Raw genomic sequence first — 26,806 nt, 5'->3', positions numbered from 1 at the left:
TAGGTGCTGAAATGTCTTGGCGAAACATTTCCTCAGTACTCAGAGATGGGGATATTTTTGAACCCCCCACTCCCTTCGGAACAAAAAAAAGAAAAAAATATTGTAATTTTACCTTCAAAATCGCGTACGTCTTCCCAGATAAAAACAGAGAGTCGCAGAGTGATGCAGGTAAGAGCGGACTGTCATGTAAAAAGCGTCTAGTCGTTCGGGTGGGACAGGCTATACACGTTAAAGATCCCTCAATTGAAATACGGCAGGCTAATACTGTTATATCCCTCATTGTACCTAGCATGGCGTTGCCCGTCTTCATTAGCCCACATGCTTCAGCAAATTTTCTATATTAAAACATCTTTCCAGGAAAGGATGTCAATAAGGCGCGTGAATGAGAAATACTTGAACCTTAATGCTAGATGCAGACGAGAATATTTAAAATCGCCTGATCACAATGGGTCACGGGTAGCGAATATTTTAGAGCGTAGGCCTATTTCACTCGGTGGAATTTTGCCGTCAATCACGTGATTGGTAAACAATGACAGAGGCAATTGTATCTACGGCGGCCATTCTCGCTATGCCTGACAATAAATGAAGTGAAATGAATGAGCTAATTAAATTGCCGGCGTAAATAATTGGGATATTTAAAATTCGCAGCGATGTGGCAGTAAAAACGCTCCCAGCATAAGAAATAGAAAGCGTAGAATAAACCACTGGCACATAAACAATTCAGACGACTATAATACTATTAATAGCCTGTATCCCTTTAAAAGGTACGGACATATACCGGTAATCAAAACTTCAAATTCATACACGTGTCAAAAATAAAGTTTGTAGAGACCTTTATATAATGAAAATCAAAATTCAATGTATAGCTTTAATTACTACGAACAAGACCACAGGTGAAAGTCACGCGATATCACGTATAGGGTAAAACCCTGGATATTTAAAATCCCACATCTGAGAGAAATGGTTTTGTCCAATTGCAAACTGGCGATGACTAGCTTCTTTGTGTTTAAGTGTGAAAGAATTGCTGATCAGTGAGTTAGACTTTATATTTGTTTAAATATTGACACTTTGTTTATTTGATGGGTGTGAAGTTGGTTGATAGATGACAAGTTCGCTTCCAATCACAATAATTGCGTACGTGAAACGCGTTGCACATACAACAGTGACCGGAGACAGGGAACGATTTCACAAATTGTAATTTCCTGAAAAAAAAACTGTAGAAGAGGGTTTTACCCGTGAATGGGGTGCAACTCACATACCTACAAACTCAATTCATTCGATTATTAACAATTTAGAACTTACTGAGATTTCATCAATAACTAAGTCAAGGGCAGTAACTCCGAAACCGTTCATCTTATTGCTTCCAATTTTTTTCTACCTTGACTGAGATCTCATCAATATATACATGCATACAAAGTTTCATTAAGCTCAGATAAAAAAAAGATGTGTTTTTACTAAGTCAAAGGCAATAATTCTAAAACAGTTCATTGGATTATTACTAATTTCGAAAATGGCCAAGAACTCATCATTATGTATATGCATACCAAGTTTCATCAAGATCGTATAAAAACTGTAGTCTATATTCTGCCTACAAGCTGTACTCATACATACTATGAATAGTGGGAGGATGGGCTATACCTATAAACATACTATTCAGAGGAGGAGAATGGGCTGTACCCATATACATACTACTAATAGTAGGGGGATGGGATGGGCTGTACTTATAGACATACTACTAATAGTAGGAGGATGGGCTGATGAGGATATTATAAATCAAACCATTTAATATTCTTTTATATACATGTATCAGAACCAACCTATAAATGTATTAGGATTTAATTTGTAACCCATCTCACTGGATAAAATCAACCTATTCATACTCATAATAAAAGTATTAGATCTTGTCAAGAAAATAAAAGGAAATATTAGTCTAAGGTACCAAACAAACAAACCCCAAAAAACACTGACACGCATAACATTGCTAAAAAAAAAAACAAAAAAACAATTTAAGGACATACATTATTTATTTTATGTTTCTATACATTTTGAAGTTTAAAAAGGTGATATAATTATTAAAATTATAATCATAAATTATGAAAGCTATTTAAGAATGAGGTTAAAATGTTAAAAGTAGGTTAAAATTGTTAACACTAACACAACAAAAGCTGATTTGTAGGTTAAGCATACTATCTGAAGAGTTTGAATTCTGTATGGACATTTTGAAATAGCGCATACCACATGAATGTTTCTATCCCAGCCGCTATAGTTCCAAATAATGATTGTATGTATCTTACTTTAAGTAAAGTTTTCAATAAAGAAAATTTCAACAAGTATTATACCTTTGTTGTAATTGACAAAAAAATACAAAAAAGCATCCAATTCTAGCAGATGGAGCATAACACTTTAACTGTAATTGATTTTAAAGACAGAGATAGTACGTGTATATATACCTACATATTACAACATATCTTTAACAAGTCTAACACAAAAACTTTAAATAATCCTTAATTTATTTCATTCTTAAATATTAATATTCTGTGTCAGAAATTTTTAAAAAATGAGCACTCTTAAAATAATAAATCTTTTCTACCTTACAATCTTAAACCATAATACAATTAATATTATATCACTAAACTTTTTTATTCTGTACTATTTCATAAGCAGTATTCAAAATTAAAGGGATTGTAAAGAATTTTTCTAAACTTTGTATGTGTATCGAGGACAATGATCGTATCAATTTGCGCCATTCCAATTTTCAATCCGACATCAGAGGTTTTAGCAATTCTACTAAAAATAAGTGCTTTATGACATCACCCCTTATGTGATACAAGCAAATTTCATGGGGGTATGTCATAAAACACCAAGTTGCAGGAACCACAGATGTCTGATGATTGAAAATTGGAATGGTGCAAATTGATGCTGATGCTATCAAAATTCAATAACAATGTCTCCTAGCTGTAAATGCATTGGACACAATGGTAGGTGACAAAATTAAATTGGATTAAATTCTTAATGAGATCAGGAACATGTTTTGATCAATGAAAACCCTTGTTTCAAAAGTTTTAAGTTGATACTTTTGAGGCAATACTTTTCATTGGTCAAAATATCTTCCTATCTAGAAAATCTAATCAAATTCTGACTTCTGTACTTCATTGGAATTTCAATGATTTAATTTCTGCTTTACAGAGCTCAATTTCAACTATCCAGAACAATTGTAGGAGAGTCAAACATCAGCTTTTGATTCTGAGAAGTGAAATGGCTGGCTAAAATACAGCTTTATCAGCTGGAGTAGCACATATTTAGATGACCATATTCCATTAATTCACAATGGCATCTTGTTTTGTCTGAAATTTTGAATCTAATTATTATAGTGACATCCTTTATCAAATTAAGAAATTGATAAATTAATATTTGAATATTACATAAAAGAAAAAGAACAAAATAAAACTTCATAATTTACAAAAACTCATTACCAACAAACTGATATTTTCACCCAAAACAAAAAACAAACCTTAGTGTTTTTTTTTGCTCAACAAAAAAGGACAAATACAAGTTTGAATTTCTTTTAAAAATAGAGTTCCGTAATACTGCATTCTTGAAAGTCTTTAAAAGAATGCAGTAGCAAGGTGATTTGAAATCTATTTCATTTGTGCAAAGCAATCCTCCAAGTCCAATGTGTCAAATACAAGAGTAATCAAGGAAAAAAATTGTTAGAGGTCACATTGCGTATTTGTTTGTCCATTCCCTCGCAGTTTTTTGGTATTTATCCTTATCATTTTTATAAATACGAGCAATTTCTGGAACTAAAGGGTCATCTGGATTTGGATCTGTTAATAACGAACAAATTGATAGGAGAACTGAAAAATAAAATAAACCACCCATTATTGTGCATATTTGGATGTCCACTCCCGAGCTGTTGTGTTATATTTTTCTCTGTCTGTTTTAAATGCACGTGCAATTTCTGGAACTAAAGGGTCATCTGGATTTGGATCTGTTAATAACGAACAAATTGATAGGAGAACTGAAAAGACAAAACCAATACAATCTGGGAGTCAAAATGCTAGGTCTGATTTCATAGTTAGCAGTATAATAATAAATAACAATCTTTTGGGTCAAATTTGAGTCAAAACTAGACTTTGAATGACAAATTATGACTCTTATGCTTTCAAAGCAAGTATTGAGTAACATATACACCCATCACAGCAGTCTAGGATTACTTCAATCAATACAAAGCAATAAATAAGCATGAAATAACTATTTTACATCAAAATTATAATTCAGTCTTGCCAGGTTACCCATTAATTATATATCCATTAGTAAAGATATCTTTATGCTTTGACATGGCATACCATGCTTCGTAAAAATATATCTGATGGAATGTGTGTTCAAGACAAATTTCAGATACAGAACTTGTCTGGTGACTCATCAACATTGCTTACATATGTATAATATATTATTAAAATCGATACTGCCAGAAACAAGAATTGTTATTTAGATATAATACCCCTTTCGCACTGCAAAAGTAATTCGGTTCTATCGAGTTCTATCCGAATAACTTCCGGTTGCTTTCGCACTGGCAAAAAAACTTATTCGGTTATAACCAGAAGTTATCCAGATAGAAAAATCTTCCTCAAGAGGTGGATTTCGTCTGGATATGATCCAGATAAGTGGCAGTGCGAAACCAAACAAGAAGTTATCCGGATAAGTTTATCACGTTGGGGTGTCACGTGTATAAGCACTTCAAAATGGCTCCTGTTTGCGCGGACGTTATAATGATATTTGACGGGATTAATAAAGTACACGAATTGTCTAGGAAAAGAATGAATATATATTGGAAGAGGAAACAGAAAATGCTTTTGTTTTTATTTTCATATTTTTTATTTATAAACAAGGAATTTCAGTCCCGTCAACTCTGGGTGCAACCTAGGTCGGAATGGTGGATGAGAGCTGGCATTATTAATCTGAACGAGTTGGCAATAGTTGAAAAAACATGTTTATTCCTCTTCATGCCATCTAATTCATCTTGAATTTTAGTATCGCCCCAGACAGCGAGCATGCAGCGAATTTCGTCGTTGCTCCAATTATAATTGCCAACGTCCATATTTGTTTTTAATGTTTTGTCACGTGACATGATGTGTTACTAAAAATAAAAAGTTATCCAGATAACTTGACTCGGCAGTGCTAAAGCGGCTATCCAGATAGGATTGCAGTGCGAAAGCAACCCGAACCGAACTGAATCGGATTTTTCTATTCGGTTATAACCGAATTCAATAATTCAGTTGTGCAGTGCATTGCCTTTTGATCAATCCTTATACCATAAACACTGCCCATAAACACTATATGATGTTGGTCAAGAGATTGATTCTGTTATTTTTATTCCACTGAATTACCTACCTTTAGAAATAGTTAGAGCAGGTGACCATTGACTACGAAGTATGTCCAGACAAATACTACCATTACTGTTTATGTTGGGATGATATATTCTTGTGGTGAATGCAACCTGATAGTAAAAATACAAACACATTACTCAGTGGGCAGGGGGTATGAGCATAATCTTGAGAAATGCCCTTTGACATCTTGGCTTAAGCAGACATTCTATGTTAAGATTACCAGATGAAATATTCCTGGCAGGTACATAAGATAGCTTGCAGGGCAAGGTAACATGCGCCAACTGGCAGCTGTCAGAAACGATAAAACAGTGGTGATCACACGAATATTCGAATTCGAATGCATTTTTGCGAATATTCGAATCAGATTTTTCCATTCGATTAATCGCGCATGCTTGATTCATAAGATCTGTAAGTTTGAACAGCTGTAACATTTCGCTGTTTTGAAAACCTCCTGTTGATAATAATTTTCTTAATAGAAATCAAACTAAAATGTCGGCTGATACAAGAACCAGGGTTGTATAAAATTCTTCACTCTAAAGGAACCATAGACCAAGGCAACTTACAATCACCTCAAACTGCCACTTAAAAAATCAATTTCAAATTTGCATGCAAGAGCTCGATCTTGAATTGGCAGGTCTTATAGTATGGAACACATTTTAAGACGAACTGGCCTGAACAGATACGAATCTACCGGAATCAATGTTCACTTTGTAAAATAATGATGGACATTTTTCTAAAACTGGTTTCACACATTTTATCAAAAATATTTCGAGACAATCCCCGTAGTTTATACATTAAAGATTGCTATGCTGGATAATCAAAGGATTGTCCTATGACCATCTCTACCTGCACATCAAAACCGAAAGTAAATAAATAGACATCTTTTACATTCCAATCAGATTAAAGAATGTTAGCATCTGATACCTTTCTTATTGTTCTTGGACATTTTCAATATGATTCCTTCTATAATTTGATTTAATTATCTAGTGTTTCACGGCTTTAGCATTCCTCGAGAGACATTGGGAATATAAATAATCTCTATTTGAATGACATAAACTTTTCTAAGCAAGTTGTTACCAACTGTAAGTTTGTATTGCAGGTGAGAAAACGGAAAAATTCAGTTGCAAATAGCCCATTTTTCAATGCAATTTTTCAGTTGAAAATATCCTGGAATATTCGAATGCAAATCGTATGATGCTGTCGAATAGTCGAATGGTAAAAATCACCAGTCGTGTGAACACTATAAAACAGTCTTTAGTGACTAAAGTATGAATTTTCTCATACTGCAGAAATTTTATTAGTTTGAATTCAATTATATATATATATGCCAGTAAATTATGCTGAGTAATTCCACAATTTTTTTTAAAATCAATATCAATAAACCAAATACAACAAATAATTAAATCACAGAGCTCTAAGTCAACTCTAAAACCATTCGTCAAAAAATCTTCAAATTCAAACGTGACCACGATCTCATGAATAGAAATGATCACACCAAATTCATTAAAATCAGTTCAAAACTGTAGTCTCCATTGTGTGCGTAAACAAATTTTGACTCGTTTTTCCTTAGTCAAGAGCAATAACTAAAAAACCGTTCATTGAAAAATCATCAAATTCGAATTTGACCAAGGTCTCATGAATATAAATGATCACACCCAATTTCATTCAAATCGGATGAAAACTGTAGTCTCTATTGTGTTCACAAAGTCAAGAGCAATAACTAAAAAACTGTTCATCAAAAATACGTCAAATTAGAAGTTGTCTTATCAATTCCAATGATCACACCAAGTTTCATCAAAATCAGTTGAAAACTGTAGCTTCTATTGTGCTTTGACGCATTTTTACAAAGTCAAGGGCAATAACTCAAAAACCGTTCATCAAAAATGTTAGAACTTGTCAAAGATCTTATCAATTCCAATGATCACACCCAGTTTCATCAGAATCGGTTGAAAACTGTAGCTTCTATTGTGCTCACGAACAAATTTTGAAGCGTTTTTACAAAGTCAAGGGCAATTACTCAAAACCAATCATCAAAAATGCGTCAAGTTAGAACTTGTCCGAGATCTTATTAATTCCAATGATCATACCAAGTTTCATCAGAATCGGTTGAAAACTGTAGCTTCAATCCTGCTCACGAACTATTTTTTAACAAAGTCAAGGGCAATATCTCAAAAACCGTTCATCGAAAATATGTCAAATTCGAACTTGACCGAGATCTTATCAATCTAAAGCATCACACCAAGTTTTATCAAAATCAGATAAAAACTGTAGTCTCTATAGTGCTCACAAGATGGACCGACAGACAGGGGCAACGACAATATACGACCACATATTCATGTGGGCGTATAAAAACAACACATCTCAACTTTCAGTGGATAAAGGTTTTCTGTTGTAATGGTTGAACTATTTTATTTTAAATTTCATTTTGGAAGTATTGGGTGTGATCAGATATCAGCAATCTGATGGTTAAAGTCAAGGTTATATGTTCTTGAAAAATAGGACAATAACATAGTCTAGATCATCCAGATTACTACCACTTAGAGAAGACTACGAAGGTGTGGATAATCAAATAACTACAAGTCGTTTGTCCAAATCTTTTAGTAATCTTAATTCAATAATTACTATATATAAACATGAGATGATCTTTCATATGATACTTTATAATAATATTCATGTCCAATAACGCTTTGATACCTTTATTTCAAATATTATATAAGAATTTGATACAAAGATGTACACTGAGCAGGAGGAAATTGTCAAGCACCATGTTAAATAAACATTGCCGTATGTGTTTATTAGTGTGAATATTCTCATAACTTAATGTAAAAAAATAATGAAAATAAGAAATCCATTGGTGATTTTCACTCGTAAATTGAAAGTATTTACATGCAATTTTTGAAAGGAATATATCAATATCGTATAGTTTATGTACGATACAAAATTTTCCAAGTTAGCAGGCCTCGGGTCAATTACATTGAAATGTAATCAATAACATTACAATTACAATTACTTTTTCATAATTTAACATTACATTACTTTTGCATTCTTTTTCAAAATGTAATCAATTACATGATTACTTTTAATGAATCACAATGGCCCTCCCAAAAATACGCTACAGCTTTATATATTTTCCAATCAGATACAAATTACTCAAATTTGCATTGCATTTTATCACTCATTGTCTTCAATCAATGCACAATGTTCTGGCCTGAAGAATTTTCCAACAATGCTGAAAAGTCTTTCCACTTGTGCAGGAGGCTGGCACAATTATACATTTTGAATCCATTGCATCAAAGCAGACTGGCAAATTGACACGTGACACATGGAAAGTAGATTACTCTTATTAACTGTTACTGTAAAAGTTAAGCTAATTTAACCTATCAAGATAGACCCTTTGTTTCAGTTAACCCAAATGAACCAATTAAACTAAAATACTATTACAACAAATGGAATGCCAAAACGGAAAAAATCCAACATGAAAAAATCACATTCCAAGAAATTAACATTTTATAACAAGAAATTCATATCAAGTACCACAAATTTTTATAATATACCAAAATCATAAGATAGCTAGCAAGGTAATATACGCCCACTGGCAGCTTTGATTTTGAATAAAAAATATTTAGCAGTACAGTTACAATCACCAGTATGAAATATTCAACCTTCAGTCATACACTTCTTTTGAACTCGATAATGAATATTTAGTATGAGTTATTGCCCTTGTTCTTTAGAAGGGGTTCAATTTATAGCTCGTGAAAACTCCAGAAGGCAAAAATTCAATCTTCAGCCCGGTACTGAACAATAAAACCAAGTTTTTTCCAAATCCAGCAAAAATCATGCCTTTTATTGTTTAAGAGCTAAAATTTGAAAGCGTTTTCAAGAACGAGGTCAAAAACTCCTATGAAACATATTTCGATTTTTTTGATTTTATCTTGAAAAAGTCGGTTTTCCTCTTGTAAGTTTTTTTGTGGTCTAAACGATAAAGGTAGTTTGCTCCCTTCAACTATTATTGAATTCAATGTGAGTTGAAGCGATCTGTCGAATATGCTTTGCGTTTGGGCGATCTATATCCAGTTAATTATGATAGAAAATTATGTTTCTGTTACGATACTTTGCGGCACAGTTTTAAGCGTAAAATCAAAACTGTTACGCACTGCTTCAGAACCTCGAGAAGCCTGTGGATCTAGTTTTTATTTACACTCAAAAAAATATTTTGTGCAACAAGTTTTTATTATGTACCAAGAAATGTTAATATCTATATTAAAAAAAAAAATTTCTTTAAAATTTTCTATTTATGTTTCAAAAATTTTATTTATATACCAAGTCGTTAAAATCATGTTGATATAAACATGGTCCAAGATTCACATGATCATTCAAGATTCATGTGACCACACAAACTTACGACATCAGCAATAAAAACAAAGTCGTTTTTATCAATGAGTTATATAACTCACTGGTTTTTATCCCGAGTTAATCTGATTCAATGTGCAGTGTTGTTACTCTGATAGGTCTATTGACAGTGTGCTGACAACAGAGAATGGACACCATTTTATAAGAGGTCAAAAACTTTCAAACTATATTATATTGCAAAGTTAATTTGAATACACAGAGTTTCTGTTGCAGCTGTCATAAATCTGTGTTTCCCGGGTGTGTTTCCTATCCCGTAGCCTTCCCATCATAGGCCCCCGTAAAAAGGCCTATTGTTACTGAGGTCAACTTATTCAATAAAATCATAGAACTGTACAAATCTATGAAAAGATAAGTATAAGACATTAGGCTTTACATCGCCTATTGGAGTGGAGAAGAAAAACACAATGTGTTTCACCGGAATCGTGCCCACAAATTGTTCCAGTTAATGTTTTGATGTTAATTCATCATTTTGTGAATCTTGAATGATCACATGATGCTTGGACCTAAAAATCTTGCAACATAGTTTTAACTTCTTGGCATATAAAAAAAATTCTTGGTTTTGGCATTCTATATTATAAATTATGAACAGACGGCTTCAAAGTATACGCATAGTTAGGTTTTTATAGGTTTTTAACTCAAAGCTTTGTCAATTGATTTTGTACATAAACAGGTTCACATAGCTCATTGTTCAGACTGACTGAGTTACTAATTTTAAATTAATCAACATTTTAGTTTCTTTACATTTTACTAACAAGATGATCTAGCCAATGTTAGGTAATTCTACAATCAAGTCAATACCCCTAGTTTTAGTTGGGTACTGTTCATAAAACAATAAAACTATTCAGGCTCAAGCCAATCTGCCAGCTTGTGGTAGGGCTGAAATTGATGATCACTAAATTTAATGCAAAAATAATGGAAAGTAATCTAAAAGTAATCTTAAAGTAACAAGATTACAGCCTATTTGTGGATGTAAGTGATTACAATTATATTACTTGTAGTTGAAAAAATATTCGATTACATATTACATCCGATTACTTGAAAATTTGTAATTGATTTCAGCTGATTACTATTATAGATTACGATTACCCCAGGTCTGAGAGTAAGAGGCTATAATCAACCCCCAAAAAGTCTGTACTTGTTCATTTGAAAATAAGTACAGTAGCCTCTGTTTTTAATTAAACCTTATGTATATACATAGATAGCATATCATTATAATGATACATTTTCAGGTATACGGTACTAAACTTTTTTTGAAAATTTTGTATACTGGACTGCCCCTTCAATTTAACCACACCATTTTAAATTTTCAAAATTGGAATTCGATTAAAAAAATTACACAAAGCATTAAATAAATTCAAATAAAAATCTTCATGGTCATGTCATCTTTTGAGTGTAAATGATATCTCATTTTAGTATTAAACTGATACTATACAATCCCAAAATCAATTTCAGACAAAAACCCACAATCCAACATTAAAGATAGCTTGCCAGGCAAGCCAACAGAATCAGTTAGGAACTAAGTTTGATTTTCATGGTAAAAAATCGTAAACCTTGACCAATAATATGATTACACGTTAAGGGTAAAAATCTAAATTTTATTTTTATTTTAAGAGGTAAAATTCCTCCTTGCCAAAAATTATCCTGGCCCAGCTTTGGTCCCCCAGTTTTAAATTTCCTATCATTGAGTTCTTATATGCCTGGATGCCTGGTCCTGTCAGCCTTCCCTTGATAGCTCAAATCAGACCAAATTCAATCAAACCTGAATAAAAAACAAGCTTCTATAACAAAAAATCTGATCTTTGCTGTTTTTCTCACTAAGTCTAGGGCAATATCTCATAAACTCTGAAATTATTTCCTCCCAGAGAGTTGTGTAAAAAAAAATAAAACCTTACCTTTGGTGGTTTAAAAGGATAGTCTGTTGGAAAATGTATCGTTAAGAAAAAAACACCACCCTGATACGGACTATCACTCTGAAAATAACAGATTCAAAATTAAATAATGTAATTTATCATGATACAGATGCTTATCTCTCAACAAATTAGACTCTTCAGAAAAAAATCCTTGGATTCTGTAATAGATGACCAATGCCCTAAATAAAAGGCGTTCACTGATAAACAGAAACAGAAAAGGTAGCATCAAGGGAGGTAATTTAATGACAGGAATATCTGTCTGAACGGTTAAATGGATTCATCTCAAGACTTGTAAACCCGTTAGAATTGAAGACAGTAAGCTTATATGATCTCCCTTAATATGATCATTATTACCGACATCAGATGGGATAGTATAAAATTGGTAATATTTGATTACATACCGGTCCCATTATAGTTGCTTGCCAATGAAATACTGAAAAGAAATGTGTATAGATTCATTATTGACAACAATCATATAAACCCAATTAACTAGTCTACAGATAAAATCATCACTACTAAGTGGATGGAATCAATTTTTATCATATTTATATAAAGTTCACCTGGTTGAAACTTTGATAATGATATGAACCTACTGAATAGGGCCAATGAAGATGGGCAACACCATGTAGTGTGCAATGAGGGTAATTTTGCCAGGATAGTGATATTAGCCTATTCCTTTTTTTGATTTCCAATTGCACAGCTTATAGCACATGGGGCCTGAGGTTTATTGTCCCATCCAAACAACTATGCGCTTTTTCCACGTCAGCCCCTCAGAACTCCATTATTAACAGGGGCATATTGGGCTGAAAAAAAAAGGTATTATCTCAATCTATGGTTGTGTTGAATCATGGATATTCAGCTTTGGAAGCAAGTGTCTAACTCACTGAGTTACCGTGGCTATATCATGTGATCAGATAAAAAGGACCCTTAGAGAGATGCCTCATAAAATGCACTTTCAACTTTTTGGACCTACACGGTGTGAATAGTAAACGGGGTTTGAAATCTAAATTTTACATTTACTTTAAGAGGTAGAATTCCTCCCCGCCATAAATTATCGGGTGGGTTTTAAAAGTCAGCCGCCTTCCGCTGCCAACCGGCATACCGGAGTGAAAAAAAGGCGCTAAAATGAGCATTGTTAAATCTAAGGATCGTAGACTTTCATACTACAAAATGAAACTCTTCCATTTGAAGGAATTTTTGGTGACGTCAATATTATGGAATCAAAGTTATTTTAAAAATGAAACGAAACAAATTAATATTTCTTTTCTTGCTTTGAGATATTTTCCTTCACATTTTCTGATTTAATTCGTGTTTAAAATAGCAATAATCTCTTTTAAAAATAATAATGACGTCAACAAAAATTCCGTCAAATGGAATAGTTTCATTTTGTAGTATGAAAATCTAAGATCCTTAACTTTAACAATGCTCATTTTAGCGCCTTTTTTTCACTCCGGTATGCCGGTTGACTTTTAAAACCCACCCTAAATTATCCCTTCTTTGAGTTCTTATATGCCTGGATGTCTGGTCCTGTTGAATTAAGCGTGCAAATTAAGAGATAAGAATTTAGACCATTGGTGTATGTATAATCATTTTCTTTATCTTTTAACTTACAGTCATCTCCAACTGGACCTGCAGAACATTGTGCTGGAGGATCTCTTCCTAAATCAGTTAATTCCTGAAAAGAAATTTCAGAGTTTAGTTTTAATTTTGATTGATTGTATATTCCCAACATAGGTTTATTAAATTCAAACAAATTCTTATCACAATATGAAACAATTAATAGCTTTGTTTCTTAATCTTACAGAGGCCCTAGGCCATATTGCAGTGCGTTCTATCAAACGCACTGCTTTGTTTTGCAAATGTTTTTTTTTTTTTTTTTTTCAATTCTGCTGCCATTGCCCAGCCTAAACTACGCATGCCACATTCTCACTTTTTCGATTTCCTTGTCAAACTCGTGAAACTAAATAATATGAATATAATTTTTTCAACCGGAAAGTCGTAGGACGAAAATGTATTTTTTCTTTTTTTCTAATTAACGACTCTGATTTCGATCTTTTTAAGTTAACTGCTTTGAATTAAGTTCTACAGGTTAGCAATTCAAGAATTTCAGAATTTTGAATTTTGTCGCTGACTTTTTGATTTTAAAAATGTGAGTTTTATAACTTTTACAATTCAATTTCGATCAATCTGAAAATTTACAGGTAGATGGTCATTTTGATTGCGAAGTTAATTCAATTTTCATTTTTTCGATATCACTTCCGGTTTTGACGTTATTCGCTTTTAAACTGAAAATTTCAACTACTGGAATGTTTGTTATTTATTTACTCGCAAAGTATATAATTGTCACCTATAATATTTTGCAGGTTAATAGGTAACTAGTTTGGCCAATATGTGGTAAAGGTAAATCTGTCTGGGCTTTTTACTTTAAAAAAAGGAACAGGTTTTATAATTTACTAGATTTGCATTTTTGACCTTTAACATGGATGACCTTGAACTTTTCAAGGTCAAAAGTCATTGATCTATAATGTCAATTTATACTTTGATCTTTGATGTCTGACTTCCAGTTTTATAAGCTTCAAAAAACAGTTATTTTCAAAACTTTTAAGGCTCATATCTTGTAACCTTGACCTTTGGTGAATAGTGGTCTGACGAAAAGCCATAGCCCTTGATGAAATCTATTCCATGTACCTTTGATTTTGTTGTACAATGTCTACATCCGTTTTTATAGCCATTTGAATATTGTGAATAAGACTATAACACAAGCCGAGTGCCAGGAATATTCTTAAATGGTTGGAACATGGATTCCTATATTTCAATAATTCTAAATATGGAAGAGACTGATCAAATCCACACAAAAAAAAATCAATTCTAAAAATGTACTTTTTAATTTTTAGAAAAAATGATTAAAAAATGTATTAGAATTGTATCGTTGGGATACAACCAGTAAAAGGTTTTAAAAGAAACATAAGTGGTATATAAGGTTGTAATACCCATTATAAATGTGGAGAGAAACCCCTCTCTCTTCGGAGGGAGGAACTTCAGTATTTGTCCGAAAGCTGTCCAACATATTCCAGCATCAGAAGATTTACTCGTGTCGGAAATAACAAGAAGAATCAGAGTATTTCTAACGGGCAAGCGGTCACTGATCTATTGAGAGAGCATCAGCTCGATCCTTGAACGACGCCTATCGGCAACTTCGTTTTGGAAGGTTACCAACCCGACAGTCAACACCCAGCTGATCCAGAGTACCAACAAGCACGAGAACCCAGTGGGATCAAGAGCTCGCGCTCTTGATCTCATTGATTCCGTGTACGCCGACCATTTGAAGATCTACACCGATGGTTCCAGCAAAAGGCATCCACATCAGTAAAAGGATCCCCCCACACTGTTCAGTGTTCACAGCAGAATTTCTTGCCATCAGGGAGAATGCCGCGATACTATCCGACTCCAAAATCCGAAATAAGAAGAATGATCCACAACTACCAAACCAACAACGACCAGAAGATTGAATTAGTACGTCTCCATTCCTGGCAATGATCAAGCAGACCGTTGTGCCAAGGAAAGTCTGAGTCTGGAGGATATCGAGCCTGTAGAATACTCCTATTCGGAGTTCTGCAGTATCGTATCTTCTAGGATCAACCAGAAATGGGCTGACATGTTACGGAACCTCGACACCGCAAGATACCAGATTGATCCGAAGATACCAAACCAAACCATCCATCTATAGCCATCTGCAAAGTGGCAACCAGACTCCGGACCAACAACGTACTACGAGACCATCAGTTCAACGGCATTAAATGTCGCTGCGGACACGTTGCCACAAGGTCGCATGTCCTCATTCAATACACTGAACTGAAACTCGCTCGTAAGCCACTGTTAGAGTATCTGGAAACCAACAGCATACCACTCACCATACAGAATGTTTTGGCTCCACCCACGGACCACTGGTATACGATAATGGAACTAGTCTTCCATTTTATAACCAAATCTGTCTTGAACAGATATGCTAAGTTTTTATACTCAAAGTTTCTTAACACTTTTTAATTATATCCAATCAATTTAACAAGTTTCATTGCAGAAACATCAGAGAACACCCCTCCCCCTTTGGTTGAAGCTTCCACCAAGTAACTCACGCCACACCGCCATGTCATTCGACCCGACCAGATCTAACGAAGAATCAACAACCAAACCAACAACACCGAATCATCCAATTTGATCCAATCCAACTACCAACTACTACGACTACCAACAACTACCTAGTTTGCGATATCAGCATCCGCTGGAAGCGAACATTAACTTGTCATCTACCTACCCATTATACATGTAAGAAGATAAGGCTATGAAGAAGCTCGACTCGTATGATAGAAACTTTCTGGATTCTATAAATTTCCAGAATGCAACACACTGCTTCAGACCCATAACCTATTGACTCTAGGAAATGTTATTGTTTTTGGTAATGAAGCCAGTAATTAAGGGCAAATTGGAAGAAAGTTTAAATATAAAAGGATTCAAGAGGTTCTCTAGCCAAGTTTGTATGTGTATCTATAGCTTCATATTTCCCACCATATGTTACCTAGTGAAGTTTCAGAAAAATCAAGGTATCATTTTTCACAAATACTCTTTGGCTACATATACAAATTCAAAAGCTGAAAAACCTTTGCAACTTCCTTTAATATATTTAAATGCTTTCAATTCAAACACATCATCTTTTCTATTTTTGTTAACAGATACTCCCATGGTGGTGAATTGAGGATCTTTATTGGATTTATAATCAGTGATTTGTTGTAACACAAATGATCAGCCTACTTAATGAAATAATCACTGCACTTGATATAATCTAATAGCCTTCTTAATCCATCTTAATCTTTCATCTTTCAGTAAACAAGCATGGTAAAATATTGATTGTATAGGACACCTATTGTAGGTGTATCCCATGATGGGTAAACTCCCAATGTTTTACATTGTATAATCATTTGAATGTACTATAATAAGTGTCAATATATCATAAGACTTCCTCTATCTTAATATTTCACCTTTTCAGTAAACAAGATCAAAGATTGCTCATAATCTGATCAGAATGGATTAAATTAGGTGAAGTTATTTAATCTAATGGGCCTGTTCAATTTGATTTGCAGGCTTGTTTACTTGGACTACTTTCTCTTGTCTAACTGATAGAAATTTCAATAAATTTCAGCAACGACTATCGAACCACAATGATTAATAAATGCGAATAATTTTCATGGTTTGCCTAAATTTCAGGGAAGGAATTGTAAAACCTCCAAACCCTGTATTTCTCTGGACCCTAAAACCTTTGAAGATGGTTGGCATGCAAATGAAAGCTTAATTCATTTAATAATAAAAAAAAATCAATTATAAGCTCACTTAGGTCACGTTTCCACCAAGCTTTTAAGTCAGCGTTGGCGCCGGCATCAGCTTTCGCATTTGAATTTGTTTTGACCAGGCGTTCGCGTCAGCGTCATTTCTAGCTTCGGACACAGCCAACGCTCCCACACCCAATTTTAAATCAGATCGCGCGGTTTTGTACCATATTTGGAATGGGACGTCATCAATGTCGTCACCCAGGGTTGTCTTCTTCATCAAAACACGTGGTAGTATATGTCGATTTCAGCTGAAAAATGAGCGATTCAGGAACAGACAAGCTTATAGAAGCTTTACAGAGGCGGCCTGTACTGTACGATAAATCTACTATACAGCGACAGAGACGTGAAAGAAAACCTCTGGGAATCCATAAAGCAGGAACTCGGTGCCAAAGATAACAGTAACAAACTAGGCCTATTGATTTTGAGTAAGCCTATAGTGCGATGAGTGTACGTGACACCATATAGGCCTAATTTCTATTATTCGTATACTATATTTCAAGGGTGAGACAAAAAATGAAAATGTTGCTTAAGTTATACATTATGCTTGGAGAGAATGAGGATAGCCTAAACGCTGAAATAAATCTACATGTATAGATAGGCTTGTTTTCAGTAAATATGAATTTAAAGTTGTTGATATAAGAAAAAATAACATTTGGTTTAATTTGTCTGGTTATTAAAAAGAAAATATTTGTTGTGGAATCTTAGCCTTTTGTTCAAGTGATATAGATTCAACATAATTGATCTCAGGTTGTAATTCTGTACAACGTGCAGACCTGATTGCTTGGTAGAAACACTCAAACGCGGATTTGAGCGCAGATGGGGACGTTGACGCAGACGCCAACACAGAAGCTTGGTGGAAACGTGGCCTTAGCCTACCTACAATACACTGTGCCACTGATGTGTAGCAGCCTAGATTCCACAGCCACATCAAATATGACAATATTCTTCTTGAAACAAAGATTAAAAGAATGAACAAGTCTTAATATATTCAAAATATATCTTGATAAAATAGGACCAAGACTAAATTTTGTTTCTGGTAGTAATTAATGTAGTTCCAAATCATAGCCTACCCGTTGACTAGGCCTATATTTAACCCAACTCAACTGTATGTATTGACAAGACAAATGAATAGGGAAATGTCCTCTTTAATTGCCATATTGGAAATTGCCTTTAGATCCATAAAGCCGATCAACTTGTTCATATTTGATTATAATACTATACATACCTTCTGAATCCGCTTTAAAGCCATGGCCTGAGTTATGTTTTTTGTTCTAATATTGGATAAATAAATTTCCTCTGTTGAGGGGAAATGAATGATCTTTCTTCTTGTTCGATGAGAGAGCATGCGCGTAAATAGTTTACTAAACGGAGTTACCCCCCCTCCATATACAGGCTCTGAGTCATAGTACTATATTTATATGTCGATCTACCGTGTTGGAAATATTAGGTCCACGTTGGAAATATTAGATCCACGCAGGTTAAGAAAGGGTCACGACTTTTTATACGCCCACGTGGAAATGTGGACGTATATTGCCGTCGCCCCTGTCCGTTGTACGTCGGTCCGTTCGTTCACATTTCTTGTTGGCGCGATAGAGGCTACAGTTTTTATCCAATCTGAATGAAACTGGGTATGCATGTGTATATTGATGAGATCTCGGTCAAGTTCGAAATTCGTAATTATCGGATGACCGGTTTCAGAGTTATTGCCCTTGACTTAATAAAAACGCGTCAAATTTGGCTTGTAGGCGCGATAGAGGCTACAGTTTTTATCTGATCTTGATGAGTCTTGGTACTGAAGATAATTTGGCCGCCTTTTGACAGCCGCCGATTCAAAATAGTGATATACTAACTCGCCCAAACGATCAAATATCTCTTAACCAATCACTGCCATGGATACATGATATAAAATGAAAGTAGATCTGAAAATAGTACTTTACTTTTCGACTTTTCTGAAAATCTACACTTATAGACAAATTACGACCCATCGTACAAAATTCTCAATATTGAGACTTATATATTTCAAAAGGACATTGAATGAGCTTTCATAAAATCGAGGTTAAAACCTGGCACATTCATATTAAAGGGTGGTCACCTCACTCTGAAATATATACAAGTTTTGACTTTTTTAAATTTTCATTTCTAAACATTTTCGGGCTTAAATTACGGCCCATCGTACAAAATCCTCAATATTGAGACTTATATGTTTCAAAAGGGCATTGAATGAGCTTTCATAAAACCGAGGTTAAAACCTGGCACATTCATATTAAAGGGTGGTCACCTCACTCTGAAATATGTACAGTCTTTGACTTTTTAAAAAATATTTACTTATAGACATTTTCGGGTTAAAATTACGGCCCATCGTACAAAATTCTCAATATTGAGACTTGTATATTTCAAAAGGGCATTGAATGAACTTTCATAAAATCTAGGTTAAAACCTGGCACATTCATATTAAAGGGTATCTGTCTCATTCTGAAATATATACAGGTTTTGACTTTTTTAAATATTCTGTTTTAAACATTTTCGGGCTAAAATTACGGCCCATCGTACAAAATTCTCAATATTGAGACTTATATGTTTCAAAAGGGCATTGAATAAGCTTTCATAAAATCTAGGTTAAAACCTGGCACATTCATATTAAAGGGTGGCCACCTCACTCTGAAATATATACAGTCTTTGACTTTTTAAAAAATATTTACTTAAAGACATTTAGGTCTAAAATTACGTCCCATCATACAAAATTCTAATATTGAGACTGATTTGTTTCAAAAGGGCATTGAATGAGCTTTCATAAAATTTAGGTTAGAACATGGCACATTCATATTAAAGGGTAGTTGTCTCACTCCGAAATATATACAGGTTTTGACTTTTTTTGAATTTTCAGTTTTAAACATATTCGGACTAAAATTACGGCCCATCGTACAAAATTCTCAATATTGAGACTTATTTGTTTCAAAAGGGATTTTATGTAAGCTCATTTAATACCCTTTTGAAGCATATAAAACTCAATGTTGAAAATTTTGTACGATGGGTCGTAATTTGTGCCCGAATTTTAGATTTATTTATTTAGATTATTTGCCTTATGTACTATTTTTAGATCTACTTTCATTTTATATTATGTATCCGTGGCAGTGATTGGTTAAGGAATATTTCTTCGTTTGGGCGAGTTGGTATCACTATTTTGAATCGGCAGCTACTAAAGGGCGGCTAACTTGACAGCTCGAATCGACGGCTACGCGAAAAGGCGACCAAATTGTCTTCAGGAAACTTGGTATGCATGTATATATATTGATAAGATCTCACTCAAGTTCGAAATTCGTAATTATCGGATGAATGCTTTCTGAGTTATTGCACTTGATTTAAAAATCGCGTCAAATTTGCCTTGTAGGCGCGATAGAGGCTACAATTTTTTATCCTATCTTAATGAAACTTGGTATGCATGTGTAGCAGGAGGTAATCTAGGGCAGTTATTTCAGACCAAAAACCTCCAACCCAAATATCAATCCTGTCGTGTCTCAATACACCAGGAGTTCCAGGTTCTTTCAGGATACTGATCTCAATGGAAAGTAATAAATGATTAAACAAAAACACATTTATTAACTCAAGACAAGACACCACAGAACGAATTTCAAACAATACATTTACACAAACATTCAAAACCCCCGATTCAAGACCATAGTCCCCGTTTTAGATCAGTCCATCTGAACGAGCGGAACGTTATATTCCCGATTCAGATTTGACTGGAAACCAAACCGACCCAAGGCAACCACAAATCAAACAGCCAGATCGTCTGACTAAGGTAAGAGCCAACTCTATGAGAGGAGTGTTTTAACTCCCACAGAACGAACATGCTTACCGTGAGCCGTCTACCGACCAACTGCCTGTAACGTGATACAATCGAGCTTTTTATAGTGTTTGCTCATGAAAATCACGTGCAATGCTAAAGTCAACTCTCATTGGTCGAATCCACACTCGATTGATGAAATGCCATAACGTACAAAATAATCCGGAAACTCAAACTTCCGGTTCGTATCAAATTACGGTACATTAAATATGCCACCTGCTACATACCCCCTTACCAAAATCGAGTGGATCGCCGAGAAAGGAGATTGAAAATGACAGAAAAACAAATATTCAAAATATTACAATTAGGCTATCTTCAAACCAGTCTAACTCTGCTGCTGGTCCGGATTGTTCACTATTGTTTCCATCGTCATGGTCCATCTTCGACTCTTCGTACCCTGTCAAAAGGCCCGATGTCCGATTTTGTGTGTGATTATGATTGACCAATGGTGGTAAAACATCCCCAGGATCAATATACTATTGAGAACTTCCTTTACCACCATCTCAGATCTTCCACCATGCGATGTGTCTAAATATGCTGTCTAACCCTTGCCTTTTTCCAAAATGACCATTTACATTCTGTGCTTATTTTGAAAGGAGTGTGAACAGTTCTCCAATGTTCAAGCATTTTTTCCCATTTAACACGCCAGTTCTGCATCCTTGCACCTGACAACACATACCCCCAGACAGAACAGGGTCTCGGAGAGTTTGTTGAAACCTCCACAGTTCTTCTTTTACATTATTTGAATATTTACGATACAAAAAACATCATGCCTCTAGACAAGCTTCTCCCCCTGTGATGCCAACAGCCTGGACTCTTTGAACAGAGAAGTCAACTCTCCAGATTCTGGCCTTTTACCCGATTGAAGCAAACTTTGATAAATTGGCCCTATTGCAATATCATTCTTTTGTAACGTTTTGATCTCCGTATCATTATAGACAGGAAGCCAATTTGGATCTGATACAACACCTTCACCTTCAATCACATTACACATGCTTTGAAAATTCCCGTGCTCATTTATTGAAAACCGATCAGTTGCAACGTCCAACTCTCTATCTTGACCCGAAACAGAAACAGCTTCAGACTCACTCAAATTCTTAGAAGTCTCGGGAACCAAAGACTGCAAGTGTTCTGGTACTGTGGAGGATTTCGGGGCATCCCCGTTAGGTACACTATTCACTTCAGTTACACTCTCCACCCTACCTATTGTAGTACCAACAGGAACCCCTTTTTCCCTATCATTCATGTTCAAAATACAAGTCGTTAAATCTTGACTATCAACCAAAGAACGTGCCAATAGCAATTTTTGCTTCAATATATAATCGTTTGGTTCCAACAACACATCTGTATGATACAAATTCCTATCAGCAACAAACTTAACCACCTTCTCGGATCTCGCAGGAATGGTTACCGTTTCCATGGTATTCACATGTGCACATGTCAAACACCAGTCCTGGGAGAAAGGGATATGTCGCCTTTTCCAGTAGACATGATCATTTTATCAAAATTCAAATTGCACTTATTCCATTAATACAAAATCCATGCCTAAAATTCCATTTAAGGGCATATCGATCACCAAGAAATCATGTTTAAAGGGTATATCACATAATTTGAATTCCAAATGCATTACTCCTAAAGGATGTATGGGTCGACCATCAGCACAATGAAGGACATAATTAGTATCATATAACTTTGGCCTATCTTCGCTCGATATTTTAAGAAAATCAACAAATGACATCAACGAAAATGTTGACCCTGTGTCGCATAACAGAAGCCTTTCCCCTAGACCAGACACTTTCATTGGCACATAACAACATGGAGCAACTTTCTTCATTACAGTCATCACCCTCCTCAATCTTCCAAAACTTTACATCCGAGTTGTGTACTGGGCCGTTGGCCCCTTCCGTTTGAGAAGCCCTATTATGACTCATTACCTCCGATGGAACCACCTCCACATCATCATTCTGTTTCCCCTTAATTTGCATTACTGATGAGGCAACAAGAACATCCTTTCTCTCGTCCCTATGCGGCACCTTAAGTTGAGGGCAATTAGGCTTAATATGTCCCGTATTACCACAATGGTAGCAATGAACTCGAGAAATCGGTTCTATTTCCCGTGCAGTTTGTGACAGACGAGGTCTATTAAATTCAGTAACCCCTACATTTGACCTATAACCTCGATCATATCCCTCTTCATGTCTAAGATACCCCTCATCCTTAAACCTATTCCTCCTAGCGCCACCTATCCTTCGATCCTGAAACTCTCTATCATACCTATCAAAATTTTGATTACGAAACCTGTCCCGTGGCCACTCAATAGCTTCATACTCAATTGCAGCCGAAATTGCTTTGATTAACATTTCGAGGATGAGACAACTGAACATGTTTTTCTAACTCATGATTACCTAAACCACATATGTACGGATCAACAATATGATCTTCTAAACTCTCGGGATGCGAATGAGGGAAAGCCTTAAAAGCTAACCGCTTTAAATCGTAACCAAAGTCAGACAGCGACTTGCTACCACGTCGCCTTCTATTTTCTGGGTGCAGATGTATGCGAGAATCTGCCTGGTTTGAAACGAGGAGTCAACGGAACATTAGACCCGACAGGTAAGCCTACATTTTTTCGGCATAGTTTCCTCGTCCCTTCAAATCCTGTAAAGAGACACTTATACTCTGTCCCAAACCTCTCCCTATACCAGAATCAAAATCTGCCAAATCAGCATTCCGAGAAGGCACTTCCGGCTGAGTGTTAATATCGACCCTACCTTCCTCATTACTACCGTGAGTGGGAAACTTAAAGCCTTTTTCCATGACTAAATATACACTAAATCCTCGGTCAAGTTCGAACTTAGTAATAATCGGATGAACGGTTGCAGAGTAATTGCCCTTGTCTTAGTAAACACGCGTTAAATTTGGCTTGTATGCACGATAAAGGCTGCAATTTTTATCTGATCTTGATGAAACTTGGTATGCATATATATATTGGTGAGATCTCGGTCAAGTTTGAAATTGGTAATAATCTGATGAACGGTTTCAGAGTTATTCCCCTTGACTTAGTAAAAACGTGTTAAATTTGGCTTGTATGCACGATAAAGGCTGCAATTTTTATCCTATCTTGATGATACTTAGTATGCTTGTAGATATTGATAAGACCTCAGTCAAGTCCGAAATTGGTAACAATCGGATAAACGGTTTCAGAGAGTTATTGAGCTTGACTTTGTAAAAATGCGTTAAAATTGCCTTGTATGCCCAATGAACGCTACAATTTTGATCCCATCTTGATGAAACTTAGTATGCATATTGATGAGATTTCGGTCAAGTTTGAAGTTGGTAATAATTGGATGAACGATTTCAGGGTTATTGCACTTGATTTAGTAAAAACACGCCAATTTTGGCTTTTAGGCACTAATATACAGTTTTTATTCGATATTGATGAAACTTAGTATGCATGTATATATTGATGAGATATCGGTCATAATCGGATTAACGGTATTGGAGTTATTGCCCTTGATTTAGTTAAAACCTTACAAATTTGGTTTGTAGTCATGATACAGGGTGCAGTTTTTATCTGATCACGATGAAACTTGGTATGCAGGTATATATTGATTAGATATTGGTAATAGGTGGGGGAGCCGCTTCGGAGTTATTGCCCTTGTGTGTACAGCGATGAGGAATTTTATTAAATACCCCTCGCCATTAGTTCTATGAAGTATTGCGGAGTGTGTACCCCTTTCAGAGGTATTCGCGTTTATACCCGTACTGCTATGGGATTGCCAGGATCGGAGAACGCACTCGAAGAAGAGTTCTATGCGATCTTTTGTACTCAGGCAAAGTTACCAAACTTGCTGATGATTTATATATTGGAGGTAACTCGCCAAAAGAACTACTGAAAAACTTTCGTTTAACCATTCAAGCCTGGTCAGAAGAATTACATCATTATTTCTCAGCAGCCTTACAGTCACTTACACATCACAAAAGCATCGTATTACCAAGACCAACGGATCAACTATGGATCGTAACCGACAGGTCTGTAAGGAAGCGAGGACTTTGAGCAACTCTGTACATAACCCGCAACAACAACACATCTTATTGGCCGGTTTCTATAGCGCTAAGTTGAAAAAACATCAGATTACTTGGTTACCTTTCGAGATAGAAGCATTATGTATAACTGCAGCCATTAAGCATTTCAGCCCCTACATAATACAATCTCATGTACATGATATCATCGCTGGAAATTGTCCTGTTCCTTTCGCCAGCCGTTCAGCGTAGATCCAAACTCAATCTGAATGTCCCGACCTGCGCCGCACGCGCGCACGCACACCATTTTGCCCTACGTCTGAATTAATAGTAGTGCCAAAACCTTTAATATGTGGACTTTTAATATGAAGTGTCGTCACCCCTCAAAGCATCAATTAGAATTAATTGTGCAACGACCTTTCTACGCTTCGAATCTAGACAAAACCATAAATGATATAACTGATAACTGTCATGTGTGTTATTCTCTTAAGAAATTTCCATAACCTGTAGCTGAGCAATCTACACATCCTCCACCACAAGCTATTGTAGTATCATATGCTGCTGATATACTAAAACGTTGCAAACAACTAATTTTCCTTCTACGCGAAAAGCCTCTTATAGGTTAAAGTATGCTGCCTCATAGCTGTTAAGCGTTCTACAACATTGCGTAATGCTCTTGCTCGACTTTGGAATGCGCCCGATTACTGGTTCTCCAGTAGTTGTTGCACCAACTTGGAATTACGCAACAAGTAGATCGGATTAAAAGTCCTAACAAGAACCTAGTTGCTGAAAAAGCGAGTTAGGGCTTCGTCCCTAATTTTTTGACCAATTTTTGTGGCCAATGGCCAATTTTTATGGCCGGCCAGTGGCTGTGTACAAAGGAAAGAATTGAATTATGAATTACAATATTATGACAAAAAACGATATTTTCTATACAATAGAATCTCTCTATAGGCTCATAGTACATTCTTGAGATAAAGATGGTGCAATCAGGAACGTTAATATAAAAAAAATTCAATATAATGGAATTTTCATGGTTAACTGTTTAAAGTATTTTAAAATATGGCCAATTCTTTCAGATAGAAATATGAATGAAATTTTTGGTGCCAGTGAGGTCCTGAGATGCCAATCTATCATATTTAGGTGTACAATGGGGAGAAATGCTCTTTATTCCTATAATTTCTCAAATATGGCCAGTGACGAATATCCAATATGGCGGACTAACCAGTCAAAGACGAAGCTCCTACATGGCCAATTTTTGCACAGTCCACAGTAATGGGGATGGGGCAGACTTTTGGATGGAATTGGCACAAACTCAATCACATGGTGCCTGTGAATATCTCTAAAATGCCAAAATAATGATATTTTCATGCCTAACTGTGTTACTGGCCAGTCAATGATGAAGCCCCATAGCCTACATGGCCAATTTTTGATATATGGCCAATTTTTTCCTATGGTTTTCTATGGAATTATGAATGACATATTTGGTGCCAGTGAGTTCATGAGATGCCAATCTAACATATTTAGGTGTACAATGGGGGAGAAATGCTCTTTATTCCTATAATTTTTCAAATATGGCCAGTGACGATTATCCAATATGGCGGACTGGCCAGTCAAAGACGAAGCCCCTAAATGGCCAATTTTTGCACAGTCCACAGTAATGGGGGTGGGACAGATTTTTGGATGGAATTGGCACAAACGCAATCACATGGTGCCTTCCGACCTGTGAATATCTCTAAAATTCCAAAATAATGGTATTTTCATGCCTAACTGTGTAACTGGCCAGTCAATGACGAAGCCCCTACATGGCCAATTTTTGATATATGGTCAATTTTTTCCGATGGTCTG

The 26,806-nt window shown here is 35.3% G+C and overlaps 1 protein-coding gene across 1 annotated transcript; it reads right to left on the bottom strand.

Annotated features, from left to right (window-relative positions):
• Positions 1-1,778: 1,778 nt before the first annotated feature.
• On the bottom strand, positions 1,779-18,414 carry LOTGIDRAFT_205254 (hypothetical protein). Its single transcript, XM_009051463.1, has 6 exons — positions 18,317-18,414; positions 13,322-13,385; positions 12,112-12,143; positions 11,693-11,770; positions 5,395-5,500; positions 1,779-3,857 (listed from the first exon to the last, which is right to left on the bottom strand). The coding sequence occupies exons 1-6, from the start codon at positions 18,338-18,340 to the stop codon at positions 3,718-3,720; spliced, it is 444 nt and encodes a 147-aa protein (XP_009049711.1). The 5' UTR covers positions 18,341-18,414; the 3' UTR covers positions 1,779-3,717.
• Between the last annotated feature and the right edge of the window lie 8,392 nt (positions 18,415-26,806).

Source organism: Lottia gigantea (assembly GCF_000327385.1).
Source record: "Lottia gigantea unplaced genomic scaffold LOTGIsca_168, whole genome shotgun sequence".
NCBI classification, from domain to species: Eukaryota; Metazoa; Mollusca; class Gastropoda; family Lottiidae; genus Lottia; species Lottia gigantea.
This window is presented reverse-complemented; position numbering and strand designations above follow the sequence as displayed.